Consider the following 23,106-nt stretch of genomic DNA (forward strand, 5'->3'; position numbering starts at 1 on the left):
AATCCAACCAAATCCCCACTTGACGAGAGTGGAGTTCTCTTTGGGGCATCTGGTTAGCCTCTACTGAGAAGCAATGCACTGAATGAGACAGAGAAAGATGCTTTGTTTGATCCCGCATGGGCTGTTATGTTCTTTTGTGAACCCAGTGGGAGTCAAGCAGCCAAACCGCTGGGTGCATGGGAGCATTGCGTGTAGCTATCTGTGCTCTATCATGAGCACGAGGCTCTTGGTTTCATTTCTAATAAATCACTCCATTGTTTGACCCTCTCTGAGCATGTTTCACCAATATTTGACCTTATTGAACCGAGTTGTTTGTTTTGACTGATCAAATGACAGGCTCTCTTGTTTGGTCTTGGGATCTCCCACATGCCCAGCGCATGCCCAAACCACAGCTTTGGCTTGCCTCCCTCTTGGATGAGTGACGAAGACAACGATGTGTCACACTGCTTGCTGTCAGAATGTGTCAACCCTGTTCCCTTTCTGGCCCGGATAGGAAAGTGAAGACAATGGCAGGATGCTCGTGACTCCTATCTGTGGAATGTGTACTGTTCAGTTGCAAAGGGGAAAGGGTCTGAATCGGGAAAGGGAAGGAGCACGGATGCCCGCTCATGTTGAGTCACCCAACCATGGCTCTCTCAATGAGGTGGCTTACAGAGACCCACTTGCGGCTAACGGATGTTTTCTGCCCTTTCCTTACTTAGGCGACCCCTCGTTGTTCGAGTAAAATTGTCCAAGTGCGGTGTTCTGGGCGCGTGGGTGACTGCCCTTTCCAAAGGCATGACGGTTCTACTGTCGGTGTAGCCAGTAAGCCCAGCAAGGATGATGAGACCCATGATGCTTTGCTTGCTGCTCTTGGCCTCCCTTGGTGCAGCTGAACTGGAAGAGCACTTTGACCCAGGTAAGTTTGTTTGCCCATTTGCTTATTCAAAGTATACTCTGCATGCCAACACCTTAAATCAAGAAACAGCTTCCTAAGATCGACAGAGATATGTGCAGGAACACATCAGCAAGCAAGAATCCAAAAGTGGAAGGCTAAAACTCAGAACCTCAATCAGAGGCTGAGGCCGGATGAGAAACTCCCTCTTGGGCACACAGAAGACGGGGTGACTGGGAGGGTGCTGAAGAGGCTGTGCTCTGGCACCACGAGATAAAATGGAGCTACAAAGTGGAGTCCATGGCATGTGAATGCGAAGGAGAGCAAACCACAGACCACCTACTACAATGCAACCCACGCCCTGCCACATGCACAATGGAGGACCTTCTCACAGTGACACCAGAGGCAGTCCAGGTGGCCAGCTTCTGCTCAAAGGAAATTTAGCATAATGTCCAGGTTTTTTTTATTTTGTTTGTATTTTAAATACATGTTAACTGTACCTTCAATAAACAAACATGTGTAACATGCTTTTACACCTAGGTTGACTCCAGTAAAGTGCACTCTCGTGTTTCCAGTGACTTTCCCTTCTTGGAATTGATGATGTAGATGGGGGGGGGGGGGGGGCGCTCGGGGGGCTTCAGCCCCCCCCCCCCCGAAATTCATGGTGGTTCGCGAAAAGGCCTTATTGGTGCATTATTTAAATTGTTATGTTTATTCATATCATGATCTGATCACCATACTCAATATATCCCATATGCATGGGGGTATTGGGGTAATGATACAAAAGGTTTGCTAGGCTAGACCCTCTTTCACTCAGACTCAGCCCCCCCCCCCGAAACTCAGCCCCCTCCGAAACCCCCCCTGAAAAAAAATTCACCCCCCCTCTCTCCTCCCCCCCCCCCCCCCCGAAACGAAATCCTGGCCACGGGCCTGAGTCTACAAATACTTGTGCTACTCTCAGAATCTCAAAAGTGCTGCAAAATCCCTTTGGACGCTGATATTCCATTTTCTTTGGTATGAGAGCAGACTGCCATCTAGTGGCTGACATTGGCACAACAATATTAACTGTTTTGCTTATGCATGGCGAGATAACTACTTTTCTAAAAGCATGAATGTTTGTTTTTTTGGATATTGCAAATGTAGGATAGGATTTTAATTCCCCCTCCATCTTTTCTTCCCAACACTTAACTGCTACTAACTGGTGACTAATATCTAGATGCTTGTCCATTGCTATTAACTAAGGTCCCTTCCGCACATTGTATAACCCAGAATATCAAGGCAGAAAATCCCACAATATCTGCTTTGCACTGGGTTATCTGAGTCCATAGTGCCATATTTATTTATTTATTTATTTATTTATTAATTATATTTATAGCCCACCTTTCTCAGCCATGCGGTGACTCAAGGCGGGTTACAGATTGGCACAATTCGATGCCAGACATTCATAAAAGTGCAAGTAAAAACAATCAACATGACAATATAAAACATATAAAAAACATTAAAACATATAGTCATTGGTGTCATTCTGTTAAAAACATTTTCCAGTAACTTCGTCTGGCCATTCCATGTTCATCATTCATAGTTCCATGTTATCTATTCTGCTGCATTCTCAAAAGCTTGCTCAAAAAGCCAAGTTTTTACCTTTTTTGGAAAATCAGGAGGGAGGGGGATGATCTAATATCCCTGGGAAGGGAGTTCCATAGCTGTGGGGCCACCATTGAGAAGGCCCTGTTCCTCATCCCCACCAATTGCACTTGTGAAGCAGGTGGGATCGAGAGCAGGGTTTCCCCAGATGATCTTAAACTCCTAGATGGTTCATAGGAGGAGATACGTTCAGACAGCTAAGGTGGGCCGGAACCGTTTAGGGCTTTATATAGACTAAAGCCAGCACTTTGAATTCTAGTTCAAAGCCGATAATGTGTGGAAGGGGCCTTTTTGTTGGTAATTGTTAAAGACTTGTTGCTATTAACTAGTGGCTGGTAATTAATTTCCCAGCCCCAGCAACCAAGTATTTATTTATTTATGGATTTATTTCTTTATTTACTGTATTTATATACCACCTTTCTCAGCCTGAAAGTGACTCATGGTGGTTTACAACCAGCATAATTAAATGCCCCCAACAACATAAAATGTAATTAAAAACATTAACATATAATATCAACCACATAAAAACAATAGGAACAATAAGAACAATAAAACACAAGTCCTCAGCGTCTTGTTACTAAAATCATTTTCCATTCGCATCATCCAATCGTTTCGTGGATCTAAATTAGCCAGTTACATTGCATTTGCAAATGCTTGCTCAAAAAGCCAGGTTTTAACTCTTTTTTGAAATGTTAGGAGGGAGGGGGCTGATCTTTGGAAGCTTTTAAACAGAGGCTGGGTGGCCATCTGTGCAAGGTGCTTTGAATGCAATTTTCCTGCTCCTTGGCAGGGGGTTGGACTGGATGGTCCATGAGATCTCTTCCAACTCTGTGATTCTATGATTCTAATATCCCTAGAAAGGGCATTCCATAGCCGAGGGGCCACTGCTGAGAAGGCCCTGTCTCTCATTCCCGCCAATCGCATTTGCGAAGGAGGCGGGACTGCGAGCAGGGCCTCCCCAGATAATCTTAGAGTCCTAGATGGTTCATAGGAAGTAAATTCCATTAAGGTTATAATCCTGATTTAATGAAGGATAGCCTCACTTATTCAGCAATGTAATGGTTAGCTTTTAACCATTGTTATAGTTACATGGGTATTAAGAGCAGAGTAGAAATATTACTTGGTCCATTATGGGAAGACAGACGAGATATATATGAATGAAATATTAATAGCTTTCACTGTTTTCCTTTTCTCCCCCCTTACAGCTAAGTGCCGCTATGCACTGGGCATGCAAGATCGTGCCATCCCCGATGAAGCCCTCTCTGCCTCCAGCTCATGGTCCGACTCAACGGCCGCCAAACACAGCAGGTGATGAGGATAGTAAAGGCATTTGAACCACCCACCTATTATTTTATTGAGCACCCACAACTGGATTCAGTATTTTATTTTTAAAGTCTTTTAAAAACATTTTAGCGCAAGTCAGACCAGACATGGGGTGCATCTGCATTGTAGAATTTAAGCAGTTTGGCACCACTTTAACTATCATGGCTCAATGCTATGGAATCCTGGGAGACTATGAGCATGTGTGCACATATGCAGAAATGTGTATATTTTGAGTAATTTACATTTTTCAAAGAATGAGACTTCAGTTCAACTTTTTATTCATCTCTGTCGGATCCTGGTAGAGTTACTTTGGGAAGGCCTTTCACTTTCATGTGATGGTAGGGGACACAGGACTCCTGCAAAAGTGAGGAAATGTTGAATTAAAAAAACCCACTGTTATTTTACCTAAGAGTGCATCTGTCTAGGAATCGCTACATTATTTATTTATTTATTTATTTATTTACTTTGCTTATATACCGCTGTATCTCAAGCCCGAAGGCGACTCACAGCGGTTCACAAACAGTAAAAACAGTTATTATCTGGCAGATATTGTTGTGCTCGACGAGTTGTAGATTTTGGAAAAAAACGTATTAACCAAATGCACAAGTAACCAAATTCACAAAAGTTAAACCCACAAATGTAAGGGTCAATTGGATTGTTGTGTTTGATGCAAAGGGGATTTAAACATTAGCATAGAATCATAGAATCGAAGAGACCAGAAGAGCCACCCAGTCCGACCTCCCGCTATTCGGGAACACACAATCAGAGTGTTATGTTTAAAGGCCAGTCACAGGTTATTTATAATCAGCTTGTATTCTCTCTTTGCCACTCAGGTTAGCACTGAACGAGGGAGACGGAGCCTGGTGCCCTGCAGGACCCGTCTACCCTAACGATGCTGAGTATTTGGAGATCGATCTGCGTCGGCTGCACTTCTTGACTTTGGTTGGGACCCAGGGGCGCCATGCCAATGGCCATGGCAAAGAGTTTGCCCGTGCTTACCGGCTGCACTACAGTCGCGATGGACACCGCTGGATGCCATGGCGGGACCGGTGGGGCAATGAGGTAAGCAAAGGACTAAAGTGATTCAGCAAAGGCAGCTTTTCTTCCATTGATTTGTGAGTATTAGTGACATGGTTATTTATTTATTTATTTATCATGTCATCAACAACCAGACATTTGTATTACATTTTTAACAAAAACAAAGCAAACAAACTGACAAAATACAAAATTTGTGGGTTTGGTAGTTGATTAAATGTCCTTTGACCAGTATCTGGCCACTTGGAGTGCCTCTGGTGTTGCCGCAAGGAGGTCCTCCATTGTGCATGTGGCAGGGCTCAGGTTGCATTGCAGCAGGTGGTCTGTGGTTTACTCTTCTCCACACTCGCATGTCATAGATTCCACTTTGTAGCCCCATTTCTTGAGGTTGTCTCTGCATCTTGTGGTGCCAGAGTGCCTTCCAAGTTGCCCAGTCTTTGTGTGCCCAGGAGGGAGTCTCTCATTTGGTATCAGCCATTGATTGAGGTTCTGGGTTTGAGCCTGCCACTTTTGGACTCTCACTTGCTGGGGTGTTCCAGCAAGTGTCTCTGTAGATCTTAGAAAACGATTTCTTGATTTAAGACATTGACGTGCTGGTCCTTTCACTATTGGCTGCTACTTCCCGGTGGATGTCAGGTGGTACGATACCGGCTAGACAGTGTAATTTCTCCAGTGGTGTAGGGCGCAGACTCCCCGTGATAATGTGGCATGTCTCATTAAGAGCCACATCCACTGTTTTAGCGTGGTGAGATGTGTTCCACACTGGGCATGCATACTCAGCAGCAGAGTAGCATAGCACAAGGGCAGATGTCTTCACTGTGTCTGGTTGTGATCCCCAGATTGTGCCAGCCAGCTTTCGTATGATATTGTTTCTAGCACCCACCCACATGTCTAGTGACATGGTTTACAAGTCTAAATTACGATTCTCCAAGAGACATAGCTGCCAATGGTAGAGAAGAGTCAATATATGCTGAATGGAAGTTGAGCAAAGAGTGTCAACAGTGTCTTTGATGGTGCTAGGGGCTTGGATACTAAAGTCATATTTCTGGTCCATCCTACTGCAAACTGCAGGAGCAGGCTCCTGGGGGAAACTGCTTGGACAAGATACCTTTACAGCTTCCAAAATCTTTAGCCAGCATGACCAATTGGGGGAGTTGTCTAAAATTTAATTTTCCTATATTCTGGTCATGTGCCTCTGTACTGTCTGGCCCTTATTCATGCAAACAAAGTGTCACTAAAGCTAATTTTCTGTATAGAGCAGTGAGGTTGTGGAGTTTTATTTATTTATTTTAGTCAAAAGCATTCCTTATGAAAGCTAGTGTGGTGTAGTGATCTGAGTTTTGAACTCTGGCTCTGAAGACCAAGGTTCAAATTCCCTTCTTGCCCATGGAAACCTACCTGGTGATCTTGAGCAAACCAAACATTTTCAGCCTCAGAAGAACTCAATGGCAAAAACTGTCCTGGCAAGAAAACCCTGTGATATGTTTTTAGGGCTTCCGTTAGGCCTGTTCCTTCTTGCTGGTTCTTTCCAAAGCCCTTTGAAGTAGTGCTTGGAAAGTTTCACAGTTGACTAGTTCCACAATTAATTATTATTCCAATTAGAGCTTGCAAATAACTGGCTACAACTCATTAGAGCTGGTCCAGAGATAGGTTTACTTCTCTGTCTGGACTGGCCCAATATGTCTTATCGATAAGAGTTCTCCTGGCATGCAAGGCTGAGCTATTAGGTTAGATACCATTGACAAATCTGAGTTAGAGTTCCCAAAACCCATCTGCCAGTGCCCATGTTGACTATGGATTATGGAAGCTATAAGGAGCCCCCGGTGGCACAGTGGGTTAAACCCCTGTGCCAGCAGGACTGAAGACCGACAGGTCGCAGGTTCAAATCCGGGGAGAGGCGGATGAGCTCCCTCTATCAGCTCCAGCTCCTCATGCGGGGACATGAGAGAAGCCTCCCACAAGGAAGATAAAATATCAAATAATCTGGGCATCCCCTGGGCAACGTCCTTGCAGATGGCCAATTCTCTCACAACAGAAGCGATTTGCAGTTTCTCAAGTTGCTCCTGACATGACAAAAAAGAGAGGAAGCTATAGCCTAAGACAAATGTTTTTCAAACTGTGATGATTTTTCAGGGATTCTGACAGAGCAGTATTTACCGTGTAAAGAGCTTCATCCTGTTTTAAATCTTTGTCCCAAATTAGAGTTGTTTTTTATGGATTCTTAAGTGACCGAAAAATGATGCCCCTTCATGGCTACTCCCTGTCCCTTAGGTGATTTCAGGTAACGATAACACGAAGGATGTGGTATTGAAGGATCTGGGACCACCAGTCATCGCCCGATACGTCCGCTTCTTCCCACGTGCAGACCGCGTCATGAGTGTCTGCCTGCGTGTGGAGCTCTATGGTTGCGTTTGGAAAGGTGAGCCTTTCAACTTTTGTATTCTTCCCTAGAAATATGGTAACATTCAGCTGTTTGTGGAGTTCTCTAGTACTGTTCCAGGAAGAGGTCTCGTCTAATCCTTTGAAAACTGAGATGTAATAATTGGAAGGCTGGTATGCCTCAAAACAAAATAAAATGCTCCTGGGCCATCCTTATTTCCATTAATGTCTCAAATGCCCACACCCTCTGGGAAATTTGCATAAAAGCAAACAGTGGCTGGTTTTAGTGCTCTCCTTTTTGAAGTGTGTCCAACTTCCAGAGAAAACAAAAATGATAAGCTGACCTGGGACATCTTGGGGAACATGAAAGAATCTTGTGAAATGAGAAATCATTTTTGGTGTGATATGTGGGGAAGTGGGTGAGTCTGATTTGGCTTGGTGTGTGTTTTCAAAAGGCTTCTGTAGTCCAGCCAGCTACAAAATGTGTTTGGCCACTTCATATGTCACACCAAATCATGGTAAAACTTTACTTAACAGCATGAAATCATTAAGTTGGGTGAGACTACAAAAACCATTCAGTCTAGGCCTTTTCTGCCATGCAGGAATGCATAATTTGGCATGAGATTTATACAGAACCATGGTTTTCTGACCTTATTTTTTTTTAGTTTTCAAAGCATTTAGTTTGTTGCTGTAGTTGCTGAATTAAGTTGTTCCCAGTTGACACCAAAAATGTATTATGCCTGCTCTATATCTACATTGGATATGAGGTTATAGCTCAGTGTTAGAGCACATACTTTGCAAGCAAAAGTTGCCCAGTTTACTCCCTGGTGTGTCCGGTTCCAAAATGATCCATTTATATATGGTGGGAAAGCACTCTGTCCCAAGGCCCTGAGGAACCACTATTGGGATGAAGCTAGGCTAAAGGACCTATTGATTTTCACTCAGCACAAGGTAGTTTTGAAGTTCCAATTTTATTGACTAATATTTGGCATACATAACTTTAGTGTTTTTCTCTCCACATACCAAAATACCTTTGCCATACTTAAGAACTGCATCTTTCCCAGGTTCCCAAGTGGAATTTCTCTGCTAACTGTGTTATGTGTGTCTCCATCTTCCTTCACAGATGGCCTTCAGTCATATACAGCTCCACTAGGCCAAGTCATGCCTCTTGTCCCTGAACCTGTCTACCTGAATGACTCCACCTACGATGGGCACAGCGTCCACAAGTGAGTGAGTGGACCTGTTGTTCCATTCTGTCTCTGAACATGAATATTTGTACTGGAATCTTTAGCTTCAATGAGCAGGTTTAGATGATGACAGTAGTTCATAGAATCATAGAGTTGGAAGGGAGCACAAGGGCCACCCAGTTCAAACCCATTCTGCCATGCAGAAATACACAAAGAGAGCATTCCCAATAAATGGCCATCCGGTGTCTATCTAAAGACCTTCAGAGAAGGAGGCTTCACATAAGCAGAGATAGAGTATTCCACTTGAATAGCTCTTACCACCAGGAAGTTCTTCCTGCTATTTAGATGGAATCCATTTCCTATAGTTTGGATCCATTTTTCTTCCTCCTGGTTTCTGGAGCAGCAGAAATCAAGCTGGCTCCATCTTCATCCTTCCAAATATTTAAACATGGCTATTGTGACACCTCTTAGCCATAGTTGCATATTGAACTCAACCGTCACGTTGTAGCCTGGTAAGTTGACATGTTGTCATCTGTTGGCACAAAATATTAAATAGCCATGCCTTAATCTTCTCAGAGAACAGGGAGAACAGTCTTAGGTGGTCAGATAGAACAGGATAGAATAGAATAGCTTTATTTGTCATTGTGCTATAGCACAACGAAATTGTATTCACACACCACAAAACAACACACCCATCCCTTCACACCCTCAAATGGTGAATGGGGTTTATTTCAGGAAGTTTGTTGTATAAACTCACCAAAGAGAAGTCTCATATGGGAACAGGATAGTTGCATGATCCTCAGACAAGTTAGTACTTCAGCCTCACTGAACTGTCCAAAATGGAAATAATTGTGAGGATAGGATAAGATAAAGACAAGAAAGGGATTTGTACTCAAAAATTTGTAGGGCTGACAATTCAGAACATCCTTCAGTTACCCAGTGACCTCTGTATCTTCCGGTGGAGCAATAACATTTACAACCATATCCGTTTGGATGTATCTTTTTTCCGTATTATCACCCCCTGCCCTGCCCACACAACCAGACCTTCGTATACAGTTGCAGGCTTGGAAACCAAGGGTGGCTGACAAGTGACCTGTGGATTACAAAGAGCTGTTTTGATATCTGTCTGCCTGATAAAAACAATGAGGGAAAAGCCTTTTCCTTTTTCCTTCCATCCCAAAAGAAATGAAATGCTGTAATCCTGCCAGTCTATTCCTTATAATTTTATAATTCAGAGGACTTTTAAAGCATAACCCTCCCTAAACCATGTAAAGCAGCCAAGGGTAAACTTTGGCCCTCCAGGTATTTTGAACTTCAACTCCCGGCTGTTAGGAATTGTGTGAGTTGAAGTCCAAAACATCTGGAGGGCCAAAGTTTGCCCATACCTGATATAAAGCCACTGAAACGACTGACTTTTAGTAACTTTGACAACAGAAGCAACAATGTGGACATCAGGAGGTTGAATTCCCTAACAGTAGAAATTTGGCTTTTTAAAAACTGTACTGTAGCTTCATGGGATCAATCCATGTTGTTGTTCATTCGTTCAGTCGTTTCCGACTCTTTGTGACCTCATGGACCAGCCCATGCCAGAGCTCCCTGTCAGCCATCACCACCCCAGCACCTTCAAGGTCCAGGCAGTCACTCCAAGGATTAATCCATAGAAACATCCATTTTGTGTGGAATGAATCAGAATAATATTTGTAGGACATGTCATTTTGATCCAGCAGTGAAAGTCTAGTGAGATTCACTCTTTCTTCTTGTTGATCTGCTTGTTAACTAAGCCTTTCTTCCAACCACAGGTTGCACTTTGGGGGTCTTGGCCAGTTGACTGATGGGGTGGTAGGCCTGGACGATTTCACCCAAACCAAGGAGCTGCGTGTTTGGCCAGGATATGACTACGTGGGCTGGAGGAACAGTTCTTTCCCTGGTGGCTTCATTGAGATGGAGTTTGAGTTCGATCAACTCAGAGCCTTCACTTACATGAAGGTAAACACAGGGCAGAGCTGAACCTTTTTTGGAAAGCTTTGTTGGACATAAATAGGATGGCAGGATGAAGAACCAGTCTTGTCACAAGAAGCTGAAGTCAAATGATGTAGATGTCGGGAGAAGGAAATGAATCCATAGGTTCAGCTTATAAAGAAGGCTGCAGTTAACTCTAATTTGCAGATGTGACTTTTGGAAATGTGATTATTAATGGAATTTACTAAGATTAATGAATTAATATTTTATTTTGGTCAACGACTAGCATTCATTTTTTAAAATGCCCTTCTTGGGAACCTTTAGGTCCTCCAGTGCAACTCTTTGGTCAACATTTGTCAGATGTCCATGGAGTCATGTAGGAGGACCTAAAGATTCTTAGAAAGATGATCCTCTCAGGCAAAAAAAAAATAGCAATCTTTTATTTATAGATTTTCACTTTCAAGTGGTCCGGTGCCCCTGACTACAGCAAATATTAGGGGATGACTGTGAGAAGAGCAATTTCCAAACATTCAGCATTTGAGCATTCAGAAAATCCATGTGAAGATATTTATTTATTTACAGTATTTATATTTTGCTTCCTCACTCTTCAGGGAACTCACAATTCACATATACATGGCAAACATTCAATGCCATAGACACACAACATATATAGACAGACACACAGGCTATTTAACTTCCAGCTTCCTGAGGGTATGCTTTGAATTCAGGCCACTGGGGGAGCTGTTGCTTCACACAATCCACTTGTGACACTGATTGAGTACTTCCTCATTCTTTTGCATGCTGCTGGAGAGTTTTATGGCGTCGTAAATTAGTTGAATTAGCCTTCCCGCATAAGTGGTACCTAAATTTCCTACTTGACAGATACAACTGTCTTTCATGCTGCAAAGGTCGACAGCAAGCTAGACAAATGGTTGAGAGCTTACTTTGACCTGGGCTGACCTTGAACTCATAACCTTTCACTCAGTAGTGATTTTAATGCAGCTGACTCCCAACCAGTTGTACCACAACCCGATAGATAGATATTATAATTATATATTTTATATTAAATGCAATATTACAAATAATATTACTGTATAATGTTATAGTACAATGTAATATATAATATTAATATTGCGCTATGGTAATAATATGATATATTTTTACTTATAAGCTGCTCTGAGTCCCCTTCAGGGTGAGAAGGGTGGCATATAAATAGATAGATAAATAGATAAATAGATGTACAGACAGACAGATAGACACAGTTGATTATGGATTTGATGAAAATGTTTCACTTTAGGTATTTCTAGGTCTTGCAGTGTGACTCTGCAGTCAACTTCTGCTAAATGCTTCTGGAGATTTTAGAGACAATATATGTCTAGATCCCTTTGTCGTCCAGTGCAATTCTATGGTCAGTTTTGGCAGACCCTGACCATAGAGTCATGCTAGATGACCTAGAGCAGTGGTTCTCAACCTGGGGTCCCCAGATGTTTTTGGCTTACAACTCCCAGAAATCCCAGCCAGTTTACCAGCTGTTAGGATTTCTGGGAGTTGAAGGCCAAAAACATCTGGGGACCCCAGGTTGAGAACCACTGACCTAGAGGTTCTTAGAGGGATTTTCTGTCAGGGTTTTAAAAAAAGTGTTACATTTTATTTGAGGTTAAACCACTTTTGCAAGGATAGTGCTTCAATGACCCCGATCAATGTGGAGGGCTGATTGTAGAGAGATATTTCTTCATTTTTGTACATACACCAGTGAATGGCTTTAAAGAAGTTTCTCACTTGCTTTAAAGAGCTCTGAACACCAGAATCAAGACAGTAAATAAGGAACACCACTCAGAAACAGGAGAATTCCAGACAGGTAACAATCAAGGGCCAGATAACACCTCCCAAACAGAAGATTCCTCCAGGCAATAAAGGACAGGCTCCATTTATGTAGATACCCTCACTGACTCATTTTGCAGCTTCATGGCTACTCATGCTATTCAAGCTTGCTAATTACAACAATCACACTTGCTTTAAACAGATAAGGGTTCTTTCCCACCCTGGACATTCCACAGATCTATAGACACTCCACTTGCTTCATTGCCAACAGAACCTCTAAAGATGCCAGCTACAGATGTAGGTGAAACATCAAGAGAGAATGCTGCTGAAACATGGCCATACAGCCCGAAAAACTCACAGCAACCCAGCTTTGCCCTTTATCTGGTGCCTCTGTTCTTTTTAAAAATGTTTCTTGAAGTAGATCAGAGCTGTAGAGAAAGGTGTTGTTCTCCTGTGTCTCCTGAGTATTCCTCTCCCCTATTCACGTCTCCTGCACCATTGTTCCCTCTCCAGGTTCACTGCAACAACATGCATACGCACGGGGTGAGCATCTTCCGGAAGGTGGACTGCCTCTTCAAGCGCAGCCTGGCCACGGCCTGGGAACCCATCCCTGTCTCACAACAGCTTGCAGTCGATGTCAGGAACCCCAGCTCCCGGATCCTCACGGTGCCCCTGGAAGGACGCCTGGGCCTGTTTGTCCAGTGCCATTTTCATTTTGCTGGCGAGTGGATGCTCTTCAGTGAAATAGCCTTCCTCTCAGGTGAGCTGGTATTCCTTTGTCCCTCCTTTTGATATTCTCGTACTCCACAGCCATGGTAGCTGTTGACAGTCTCCCAATGAGGCAGTTTATTTATTTATTATTTAATTATTTACGGCATTTATATGCTACCCTTCTCACCCCAAAGGGGACTCAAAGCGGCTTACAATATATATATATATATATGTATATATATATACACACATACACACACACACACACACACACACACACGCAATATATTATATTATTAGCATAGTACAATATCAGTATTATATATTACTATATTGTACTATACTATTATATTGTAATATTATTAGTAATATTACATGTAATATAAAATATATAATTATAATATTGCATTATTAGTAGTATTATATTGTATTACATTATAATATTATAAATATTATATATATATATACAATATATTATATTATATTATAGAATCATAGAGTTGGAAGAGACCTCATGGGCCATCCAGTCCAACTCCCTGCCAAGAAGTAGGAACATTGCATTCAAAGCACCCCTGACAGATGGCCATCCAGCCTCTGTTTAAAAGCTTCCAAAGAAGGAGCCTCCACCACACTCCGGGGCAGAGAGTTCCACTGCTGAACGGCTCTCACAGTCAGGAAGTTCTTCCTAATATTCAGATAGAATCTCCTTTCTTGTAGTTTGATATTATTATTATTATTATTATTATTATTATTAGCATAGCACATAATTTATCCACTCTGGGTTTTCTTCAAACTTTAAGCAAGTGGTCTTCAGATTTAATTAAATTAAATTGCAAATCCTTGCAAATCCATGCTTGCTTTGCTTGCTGCTTTCCCTCTGCTTTATGCATGGTTTTCCTGTTCCTTTCTCCTTCATCTTTTTGTTTTTTGTTTTTTTACCTTGCAGACATTGTGGATGATCCCACTCTCTCAGCATCGAGTCACCGTCCCCCAGTAGTGGCTCAACCTCGGGCATCAGGCCGTGGCACTCCACTCTCCCCAGCCCTAGGATCGACATTGAATGAGAAAGCTGGCATCACCCCAAACCTTACAATCCAAGGTATGTATCCCACAAAGCTTGCATCAGACCCGAATCTCAGGCCCCATCTACACTGCCGTATAATAAGTTTCACAATACAGTATAATTGCATTGAACTGCATTATATGGCAGTGTAAATGGGGTCTCACCCAATACTTTAGAGTACAATCTGTATAAGCTGAGTTTTTCAGTATATTTTTTATGCTGGAAAAATACTTATACTTGAGTGAGGGTCCTGATGGGAAGGTGTGGGGGTGAAAGGAGACCTTTGCAGGGCTTATACCAACTGCGCACCTCCACCCCTTTTGGCACAGCAACCTAGCTGGGTTTCAGTGCCGAGAAAGGAGGAAAAGAAGATGTGAAGCCTCTCCTCTCCCCTTGGCACAGAAATCCAGCTGGGTTGCTGTGTCAAGAGGGGAGGAGAGGAAGGTGCATGGCTAATCAGCCATACACCTTCCTGCTGGGCCAGGCTTGGCCTCTCCTCCTGGTACAGCAACACAGCTGGGTTGCTGTGCCAAGAGGAGAGGAGAAGCTGCATGCCTTCCTCTTTTTCCCTCAGCACAGCAACCCAGTTGGGTCTCTGTGCCAAAAGAAGAGGACAGGAAGGTGCATGGCCTCTCCTCTTGGCAAAGCAATCCAGCTGGGTTGCTATGATGAGAGGAGAAGAGAAGCTGCATGCCTTCCCTCCCAGCACAGCGACCCAGCTGTGTCTCTGTTTTGAGAGAGGAGGAGAGGAAGGCATTCAGCTTCTCCTCTTGGCACAGCAACCCAACTGGAATGCTGTGCCAAGAGGAGAAGCTGCATACCTCAAGTAATGTAATTTTATTGGTATCTATTTTTATTTTGAAATTTACCAATAGCTGCTGCATTTCTCACCCTGGGCTTATACTCAAGTCAAGTTTTCCCAGTTTTTGTGGTAAAATTAGAGGTCTTGTCTTATATTTGGGTCGACTTACATTCAAGTATATACCGTAATTTGATGCCACTGTAGGACTTTATTTTTCTATTATTTCTTTTCCTCTAAGACCTTGAGGGCCAAGGGGGACCGAAATCGGGCCAGCCCATTGCGAAGGATGACAACAGCAACACCGCCATTCTGATTGGGTGCCTGGTAGCCATCATCCTACTCCTGCTGGTTGTGATATTCCTTATCCTTTGGCGACAATACTGGCAAAAGATTTTGGGGAAGGTAAGTGAGGCTGGGCTGGAGCAAACATCCTACAATGCTATTAGACTGTGGGCAACTTAGAGGTTCATAGCCAGTTCCATTGATGAAAATGGTGTTTCTTAGCCACATATCTGCTGGTAGAGAATCTTTCTTCTTCAGTTATTACTGTATATAATCATGTATAAGTCAAGGGCAGGTTTGGAGCCCCAAATTATGGATTTTGATATAATCTGTGGATAAATGGAAGATCATTCCATTAAAGGTGAAATTATCTCAGGGAACCAAGAACCCTTGGCTGCAAGTTGCTATTTTCCTGTCAGGCATTCAGAAAGGCCTCTCATTATTCTGTTCAAAGAAGAAGAGGATTTATTTTTTGATAAAAATAAAAATACAGTATTTCTTTTAGGTTGTCCTAGGATGGACTAAACTCTTACCTTTCACCGCTCTACTCAGATAAGGGGGTGGTTCAGGTATATCTATAGTTTCAGGTAATCCTGATTAGGTTGGGAACATACCCGATGCAGATAAAGAGTTCTTATTGTGCTCCCATTTTTCAGCTTGACCTAAGGTTTGGAAGTAACTCATTACTTAAAGGATTACAGTTATTAATCCATTACATTAGTTACCATGACCTGTTGTCCCAATAAGGTACAACAGGATTCTTTTTCAGGAAAAATGTAACACTCATCCTTCTTTTTTAAGGAACTAATAATGCTTCATATTCATTTAGGGAAGGGGAGCTAAACCGAATTACTATGTGGAGGCTGTAACAGATTTGGGTTGTTGCAGGTTTTTTCAGGCTATATGGCCATGTTCTAGAGGCATTATTTCCTGACGTTTCGCCTGCATCTATGGCAAGCATCCTCAGAGGTAGTGATGTGTAACAGATTTGTTTGTGTATATCTGCCTCTCAGCTACATTTACTATAGAGCACTTAAAACAGAGGTATCAAATTCATTTTCATCAAGGGCCACATCAGTCTTATGGTTGCCTTCAAAGGGCCATTGAATCCATGAATGGAGAATCTGTAGATACATTCAGCAGCAGAGTAGCAAAACGCAAGGGCAGATGTCTTCACTGTGTCTGGTTGTGATCCTCAGGTTGTGCCAGTCAGCTTTCATATGATATTATTTGTAGCACCCATTTTTTGCTTGATATTCAAGCAGTGCTTCTTGTAAGTCAAAGCACGGTCCAGGGTAACTCCCAGGTATTTGGGTGTGCTGCAATAATCCAGTGGGATTCCTTCCCAGGTAATCCTCGGAGCTCGAGATGCTTGTCTGTTCTTAAAGTGAAAAGCACACATCTATGTTTTAGACGGATTAGGAATCAGCTGGTTTTCCCTGTAATATACGTTACTGTATTACAATTTCCATCAGCTGTAGTCATGATGTCTAATATTGAGGAATACAGCAGTTATAGTCCAAAATCTGGAAAGTGGCATAAAATGGTATGTCAGGCTGAATTTGGCCCACTGGCCTTGAGTTTGACTGATGTGACTTTTTTGTTTGTTATTGTCTCTCTTCATTGACTATCTTTTGTAGGCTCAACGCCGAATCTCTGATGACGATCTGACTGTTCACCTCTCTGCGCCGAGCGACACCATTGTCATCAACAACACAATGGGTTCCCACAGACACTCCAATCGTTATGAGCGCATCCACTCAGGAGACACCGAATATCAGGAACCCAACAGGGCACGCATGAAACTGCCAGACTTGCCACACAGCACTGAGAACTCTGGTGAGGATGCAAATAGTGAAGGAACGAGCTCAAATGAAGGAACGAAGGAAGGAGAGTTAAACTATCGAAAAGTCAGAAAGTGAAGAGAATCAGATTGGGTTGGAAACAAGCAACAGTAGTTAACAAGAAACAGTGTGGTGTAGTAGTGATTTGAATGTTGGATTGTGATTCTGGAGACCAGGGTTTGATTCCCTACTTGGCTATGGAATGACCTTGGGCGAGTCATACATTCTCTTCCCCAATGACATAGCTTTAGGGTTGCCATAAATCGGAAACAGCCTGAAGGCACACAACAACAACAACAACAACAACTCTGTCAATGGAAATTCTGATCTAAGGAGCTAGAACTATTCAGATCTTTCACAGATGATTAGGGATGTATCTACATTGTAGAATTCATGCAGTTTGACGTCACTTGACTCAATGCTATGAAATAATGGGAGCTGTAGTTTTACAAGCTTTCTCTGCCAAATAGTTCTGGTACCTCAGTAAACTACCGGTCTCAGGATTCCATAGCATTGAGTCATGGCAGCGATGTCAAACTGCATTAATTCTATAGTAGATGCCCTCATAATTAGCACCCCTTTTGCAAACATGGAATACTTTTGGTAGTATGAGATCATGAATGATGGAGGCAGAGAAATGCATGCTTTTTTGGCAACCTTCAATAGCCAGGCTAACCGCAGCACCTTGTGATTCCAGAATGCTCATGCAATAACATCCCCGTGACATACATATAGAAATCTGTTACTTCTTGTCCTCAAAATTATAACACCCAGAAAATTATTTCTCATGCTGTGCCTACAATTTGACAGGATTACTATGGGACAAAACAAGTTGTGCCAAGAACTGAACCTGTGAGCTCTTTAGCCATCTCTGATCTCTCCTAATTTTTTTTAAATCCATGGTACATATAAATGGCATTTTCAATTGTTCCTCACACTTCTCTGAGAATAGGATTTGGTTTCCAGATCACTCCTCATTCTGGTCACTTCTCCATATGTGTCATAGTCCGTCAGTGTCCTTTTTAATGTGTTGTGTCTGGTTTGGAAACTCGAGTTGCATGTACACTGTACATTTAATGCTGTTTGACACTCCTTTAGCTATCATGGCTGAATGCTATGGAATCATAGAAGCTGTAGTTTTACAAGGCCTTTAGCCTTCTTTTCCAAAGAGTGCTGGTGTCTCCAAACTACATTTCCCATGATTCCATGGCAGAAAGTCATGGCACTTAAAGTGGTGTCAAACTGCATTAATTCTTAGTGTAGATGCACCCTTGGAAGAGCAATGAGTCAATGGAGATGAAATTCTTGAGAATCCCTTCAGAAAGAGAGGACTTAGTGAGCCAGGGCAGGTGATCTTTAATATCCCAGACTCAAAAGTCATTTCCTTCTGTCCAAGGTGCTAATGATAGGATGTGTCCATCATTTTATAGTGTGTGTCATTTGGTGTCTGTGTCTGGCTGCTCTGTTTGGGACAAGAGGCCTAACAGGGGACAGGAATCCCTAAAGCGCTGCCTCTTCTCTGTGTCACGCCTTCCCTTGCGTGTGCGTCTCTCTGTCCGTCTGTCCGTCTGTTCCTCATCCGTCCGTTTGTCTTCTCCTCCCACCCTCCCCATTCTCCCGACAGCTCTGCTGCTCAGCAACCCGGCTTATCATCTCTTCCTGGCCACTTATGCCCAGCCCATGGGAAGGCCTGCTTTCCCGCCACCCAGCCGGGTTAAGCCCATCAACACCAATGGTAAGGAGGGTGCCAAGCTTCCGCGTGGCGCAGCTGGGGACCTGGGTGACCCATACTCCACGCTAATCGGAGCCTTTTGCCTTCTGCCGTTTCTTTCCCTCCCTCCCTCAAAGGGTGCCATTTGTCTCCATTGCTCTTTCTACATCACATCTGTGCCCCAGTTCAATTCCCTCTTGTCTTTGCTGTGCATGGCTAACCCTTCTTGCTTAACTCTTTAGCTTTGCAGGTTCTGTGATGCGGCAACTTCTGGGGCAGATGGGATGGTTGGGGCAGGGCTGAGAATTTACACAGCATCTCATTGGTCCAAAGCCAACATGCAGCTAGCCTAGAGCTATAAAAGCAGCCACGGTTGGGGTGGAGCATATACCTGGTTGGTATAGGTTGAGTACCTCTTATCCAAAATCTTTGAGATCAGAAGTGTTTTGGATTCTGGAATATCTGTATTTGTGTAGACATGCATAGTGAGATATCTTGGAGATGGAACTCAAGTCTAAACATGAAGTTCCCTCACTATATGTCTTTGATTCTAAGATGCCATTGATTGTAAGCTGCACACAAAATTCAGTACCAACAGAAAAAAAAAGTTATATACACACAAACATAGATAGATCAGAGCGAGCAATCAATCCTGTGATGCTAGGATGCATCCTGCTTTTAATTAAGTCCAGTCGTGTCTGACTCTGGGGATTGGTGCTCATCTCCATTCCTAAGCCGAAGAGCCAGCATTGTCCATAGACACCTCCAATGTCATGTGGCCAGTATGACTGCATGAAGTGCTGTTACCTTCCTGCTGGAGCAGTACCTATTGATCTACTCACATTTGTATGTTTTCAGGTATACATTTTATACCTGAAGGTAAATGTAAACAATGATTTAAATAATCTTATGCATGAAACAAAGTTTGTGTACAATGATCTACCAGAAAGCCAAGATTTCGCTATCATAGCCACCCATGTAACCAACTTTTGAAATACTTCAGATTTTGGAATTCTGGATAAGGGATGCTCAGCCTGTAGTTGGATAGATGACTACATACCAGAAGAAGGAACTAGCAAAACCATTTGAGTATTCCTTGCCTAAGAAAACCCTGCGAAATTCATGCAGTCACTACAGATATATAGGTGACTTGAAGGCACAACATCCACACATGTACGAGCATGAACTCAACTGTGGTTTCTCTCTTTCCAGCTACAGCATGTGGAGCAGATTACATGGAACCAGAAACAGCTAATTGCCAGCCAGGCTTCCAGAACAATGTGCCACATTATGCCGAAGCTGACATCATCAACCTGCAAGGGGTGACCGGTGGGAACACATATGCCGTACCAGCAGTGGCAGTAGATGCTCTTACGGGGAAGGATATGGCGCTGGGCGAGTTCCCCAGGGAGCGACTCATCTTCAAGGAGAAGCTAGGAGAAGGGCAGTTTGGAGAGGTGAGGAGTATCAGGCAGCAGAAGATGAAGATTGTAAAGATTTATTAATGGAAGGACCATTCTTGGGTACATCTACACTGTAGAATTAATGGAGTTTGACACCACTTCAATTGCCATGGCTCAATGCTATGGAATCATGGGAGTTCTAACAATACTTTAGCCTTCTCTGCTCAAGATTGCTAGTGCTTCACAAACTACTCTTCCAAGGATTCCATAGAATTGAGTTATAGCAATTAAAATGGTATCATCCAGCATTAATTCTACAGTGAAAATTAACCTCTTGTCTTTCCAAGTTTTTTTTGGGGGGGGGGGGAGGGGGGAGAATGAAGGTCTATGCAGTTTAATAAAAACAATGGGAGGACTACTGTAGTTTTGGATGCTTTTATGAATTTAATCTGAATTGTTTTTAATACTAATGATGTTTAATGATGTTTTAATATTTGTATATTTTAAATTGCGTAGTAACACTTTAATGTTAGCTGGTTTGAGTTTCCTTCTGGAGAGAAAAAGCAGGATATAACAACAACAACAACGCTTTATTTGTATTCTGCCTTATCTCCTTGAGGGGACTCAGGGTGGATTCTAGTATACAACAGACTCAAGGAAACATTCAAAACAATGAAACACAGATACACAGATATCATCTCTGGCTTTGGGGGTGGTGTTCATCTCCCTTTCTAAGCCGAAGCGCCTGCATTGTCCGTAGACACCTTCTAGGTCATGACTGCATGCAGCGCTGTTTACCTTCCCACCAAGGCAGTACCTATTGATCTACTCTCATTTGCATGTTTTCGATCTGCTAGGTTGGCAGGAGCAGGGGCTTACAGTGAGAGCTCATCCTGTCCTGCAGATTCAAACTGCCAACCTTCCAGTCAGCAGGTTCAGCAACTCAATAGTTTAACCTGTTGCACCACTGCAGCCCCTAAACAAACATAACAACAACAACAACCACCACAATACTGCTATCCCAGAATTCCCCCTATCTGAAGTACATTTTAAATTCCCTTTTCGAAGTTCAGTGCACTTACTTATTTAACACATACTTGATTATTGTAATTCACATTTCTCTCAACATGGGAATTAAGGGGGCATACAGCAAAGCTAAGGCAAGATTAAGCTAAATACCTAGTAATAGAAAAGTTAAAATACAGTTAAATAGTGTTTCTTACTTAAATTCCATTTGTTTGAAAAGGTGTAATCTTTTGCAAACTCAGTATTAAGATAAAAATACAACGCATTGAGATGCACCCCTTAAAAAGACTCCCTGCACTGACTTATAATAATGATAGTTTGCATATGAAACTGTTGCTGTTTCTAAACAAAGCATTCCTATTACAATTGTTACTTCTTGCTAATATTATTTTGTTATGATTATTGTATGTTACATTTTAAAAGAGAGGACTGATGAGAAGACATTACACTATGTTTCACGATTTTCCCCCTGGGTTATAAATGTCAATTCCTAAGTGATTGTATCATAAAACATGGGAAAAGTTTATTAAACTGTAAAAACTTGGTTCTTTTGAGACACATTGCAGCACATTTTGCTATAGTTTTTCAATGAATATCTTATTGAGTCTCAACCAATTTAAGATAGTGTGTGGCATCCACAGAAACAAAGTTTCTGGAGTATAACAAGTACTTACAAAGTACACACCGCACAATTAAACAAGAAATAACACTTTCAAACTAGGAGCAGATTTTTTTCCAAATTTTGCTACATAGTGTTATTTCTTACACCAACACATTGCTTTCACTTTTGCCCGTTTTAAATGTAACCTTTTAACACAAGTGTTCCTTCCTCTCCTCTGTGTAACATATTACAATTCCAGTAGTTGTAAATTGCATCTTTGAAGCTCTACTTAGTGGCATTTTGGAATTTGCTACCCGGAGAGATTAGTCAAGCGCCCATCTTGGCAGCTTTCAGGAAGAACCTAAAAACCTGGCTGTTTCGGTGTGCCTTTAAGGAATGAATACAATCCCCACACCTTAACCAGCTTAGCACAATATGCCCATTGGTGCACTTTATCACATCATTCAATGATATTCACCCCATTGCTGTTCCCACTTGAAATCCCTCCCACCCGGCATACCACCCTACTCATCTATCTCACCCAGGGTTTTTTATATTTTAATTCTACCCTTTTAACAGCCCACTGTGCACATTTTTATTATTTTATTTCATTTCCTGTATTTGATTTTGTATTAATTTGCTTTGTTTATATTTCATTTTATGTTATTATTTGTTGTATGTATTTTATTTTGATTTGTTGTAACTATTGGGCTTGGCCTTATGTTAGCTGCCCTGAGTCCCTGTTGGGGAGATGGTGGCGGGGTATAAATAATAATAATAATAATAATAATAATAATAATAATAATAATCTGGAGGAGTAGTGGAACTGAAGCTGGGAAAATCCTGGAAAGCTTCTAGTTAGAATAGATGACAACACTTACCAAACCTGGGACTAAAATCTGACCTAAATCCCTCTAAAATGAATGAGATTTTGACAACTTATTCCCTCCTCTCCTGTTAAAGTATCTCAGGTTATCCTCATCCAACTTGACATCTTACAAATGTGTTAGACCCTAAGTCCTATCATTCCCAAGCAGTTGTTGTTGGATGTTGGATGTTGTCCAACACATCTGGTGGGTGCCACTTTGGATAAGGCACTTGTCTCTGAAAGAAAGGTCCCAGAGATGGGGGAACGGGGAAGGAGCCTGCCTCTTTCACAGCTGTAGCTGGCTTCCCTTCTTCACTGTTTCCTAACATTTCTTGGGGTTTATTTCTTCTAAGGTCCATTTGTGTGAGGTGGAGAACCCTCAAGACCTGCCGAGCTTGGAGTTCCCTTTCAATGTGCGCAAAGGGCGGCCTCTCCTTGTGGCTGTGAAGATTCTCCGCTCTGATGCCACTAAAAATGCAAGGTGAGTTTTTACCACTTTCTCTGCCTAGATAAAGAGTTGTGATTTATTTATTTACCGCACTTGTGCCCCATTCTTTTCACCCCAAAGGGGAC

General features: G+C 42.4%; 1 protein-coding gene across 2 annotated transcripts in view; it reads left to right on the plus strand.

Annotated features, from left to right (window-relative positions):
• The window catches only part of DDR1 (discoidin domain receptor tyrosine kinase 1), a 79,988-nt gene that overhangs the window by 45,533 nt on the left and 11,349 nt on the right, over nt 1–23,106 (plus strand). Inside the window, exons 2-14 of one of the 2 annotated variants that reach the window (XM_060759392.2) lie at nt 702–898; nt 3,724–3,826; nt 4,675–4,903; nt 7,148–7,295; nt 8,379–8,481; nt 10,242–10,428; nt 12,736–12,982; nt 13,880–14,032; nt 15,037–15,200; nt 16,721–16,919; nt 18,549–18,659; nt 19,848–20,092; nt 22,887–23,014. In XM_060759392.2, the coding sequence (XP_060615375.2) occupies nt 820–898; nt 3,724–3,826; nt 4,675–4,903; nt 7,148–7,295; nt 8,379–8,481; nt 10,242–10,428; nt 12,736–12,982; nt 13,880–14,032; nt 15,037–15,200; nt 16,721–16,919; nt 18,549–18,659; nt 19,848–20,092; nt 22,887–23,014 (2,096 nt within the window). In that variant the 5' untranslated portion in view covers nt 702–819. The remainder of the gene's footprint in view (nt 1–701; nt 899–3,723; nt 3,827–4,674; nt 4,904–7,147; nt 7,296–8,378; nt 8,482–10,241; nt 10,429–12,735; nt 12,983–13,879; nt 14,033–15,036; nt 15,201–16,720; nt 16,920–18,548; nt 18,660–19,847; nt 20,093–22,886; nt 23,015–23,106) is intronic. The other variant, XM_060759393.2, reaches the window with a different exon arrangement.

The sequence above is a fragment of the Anolis sagrei genome, chromosome 2 (genome assembly GCF_037176765.1).
Source record: "Anolis sagrei isolate rAnoSag1 chromosome 2, rAnoSag1.mat, whole genome shotgun sequence".
Lineage (NCBI taxonomy): Eukaryota > Metazoa > Chordata > Lepidosauria > Squamata > Dactyloidae > Anolis > Anolis sagrei.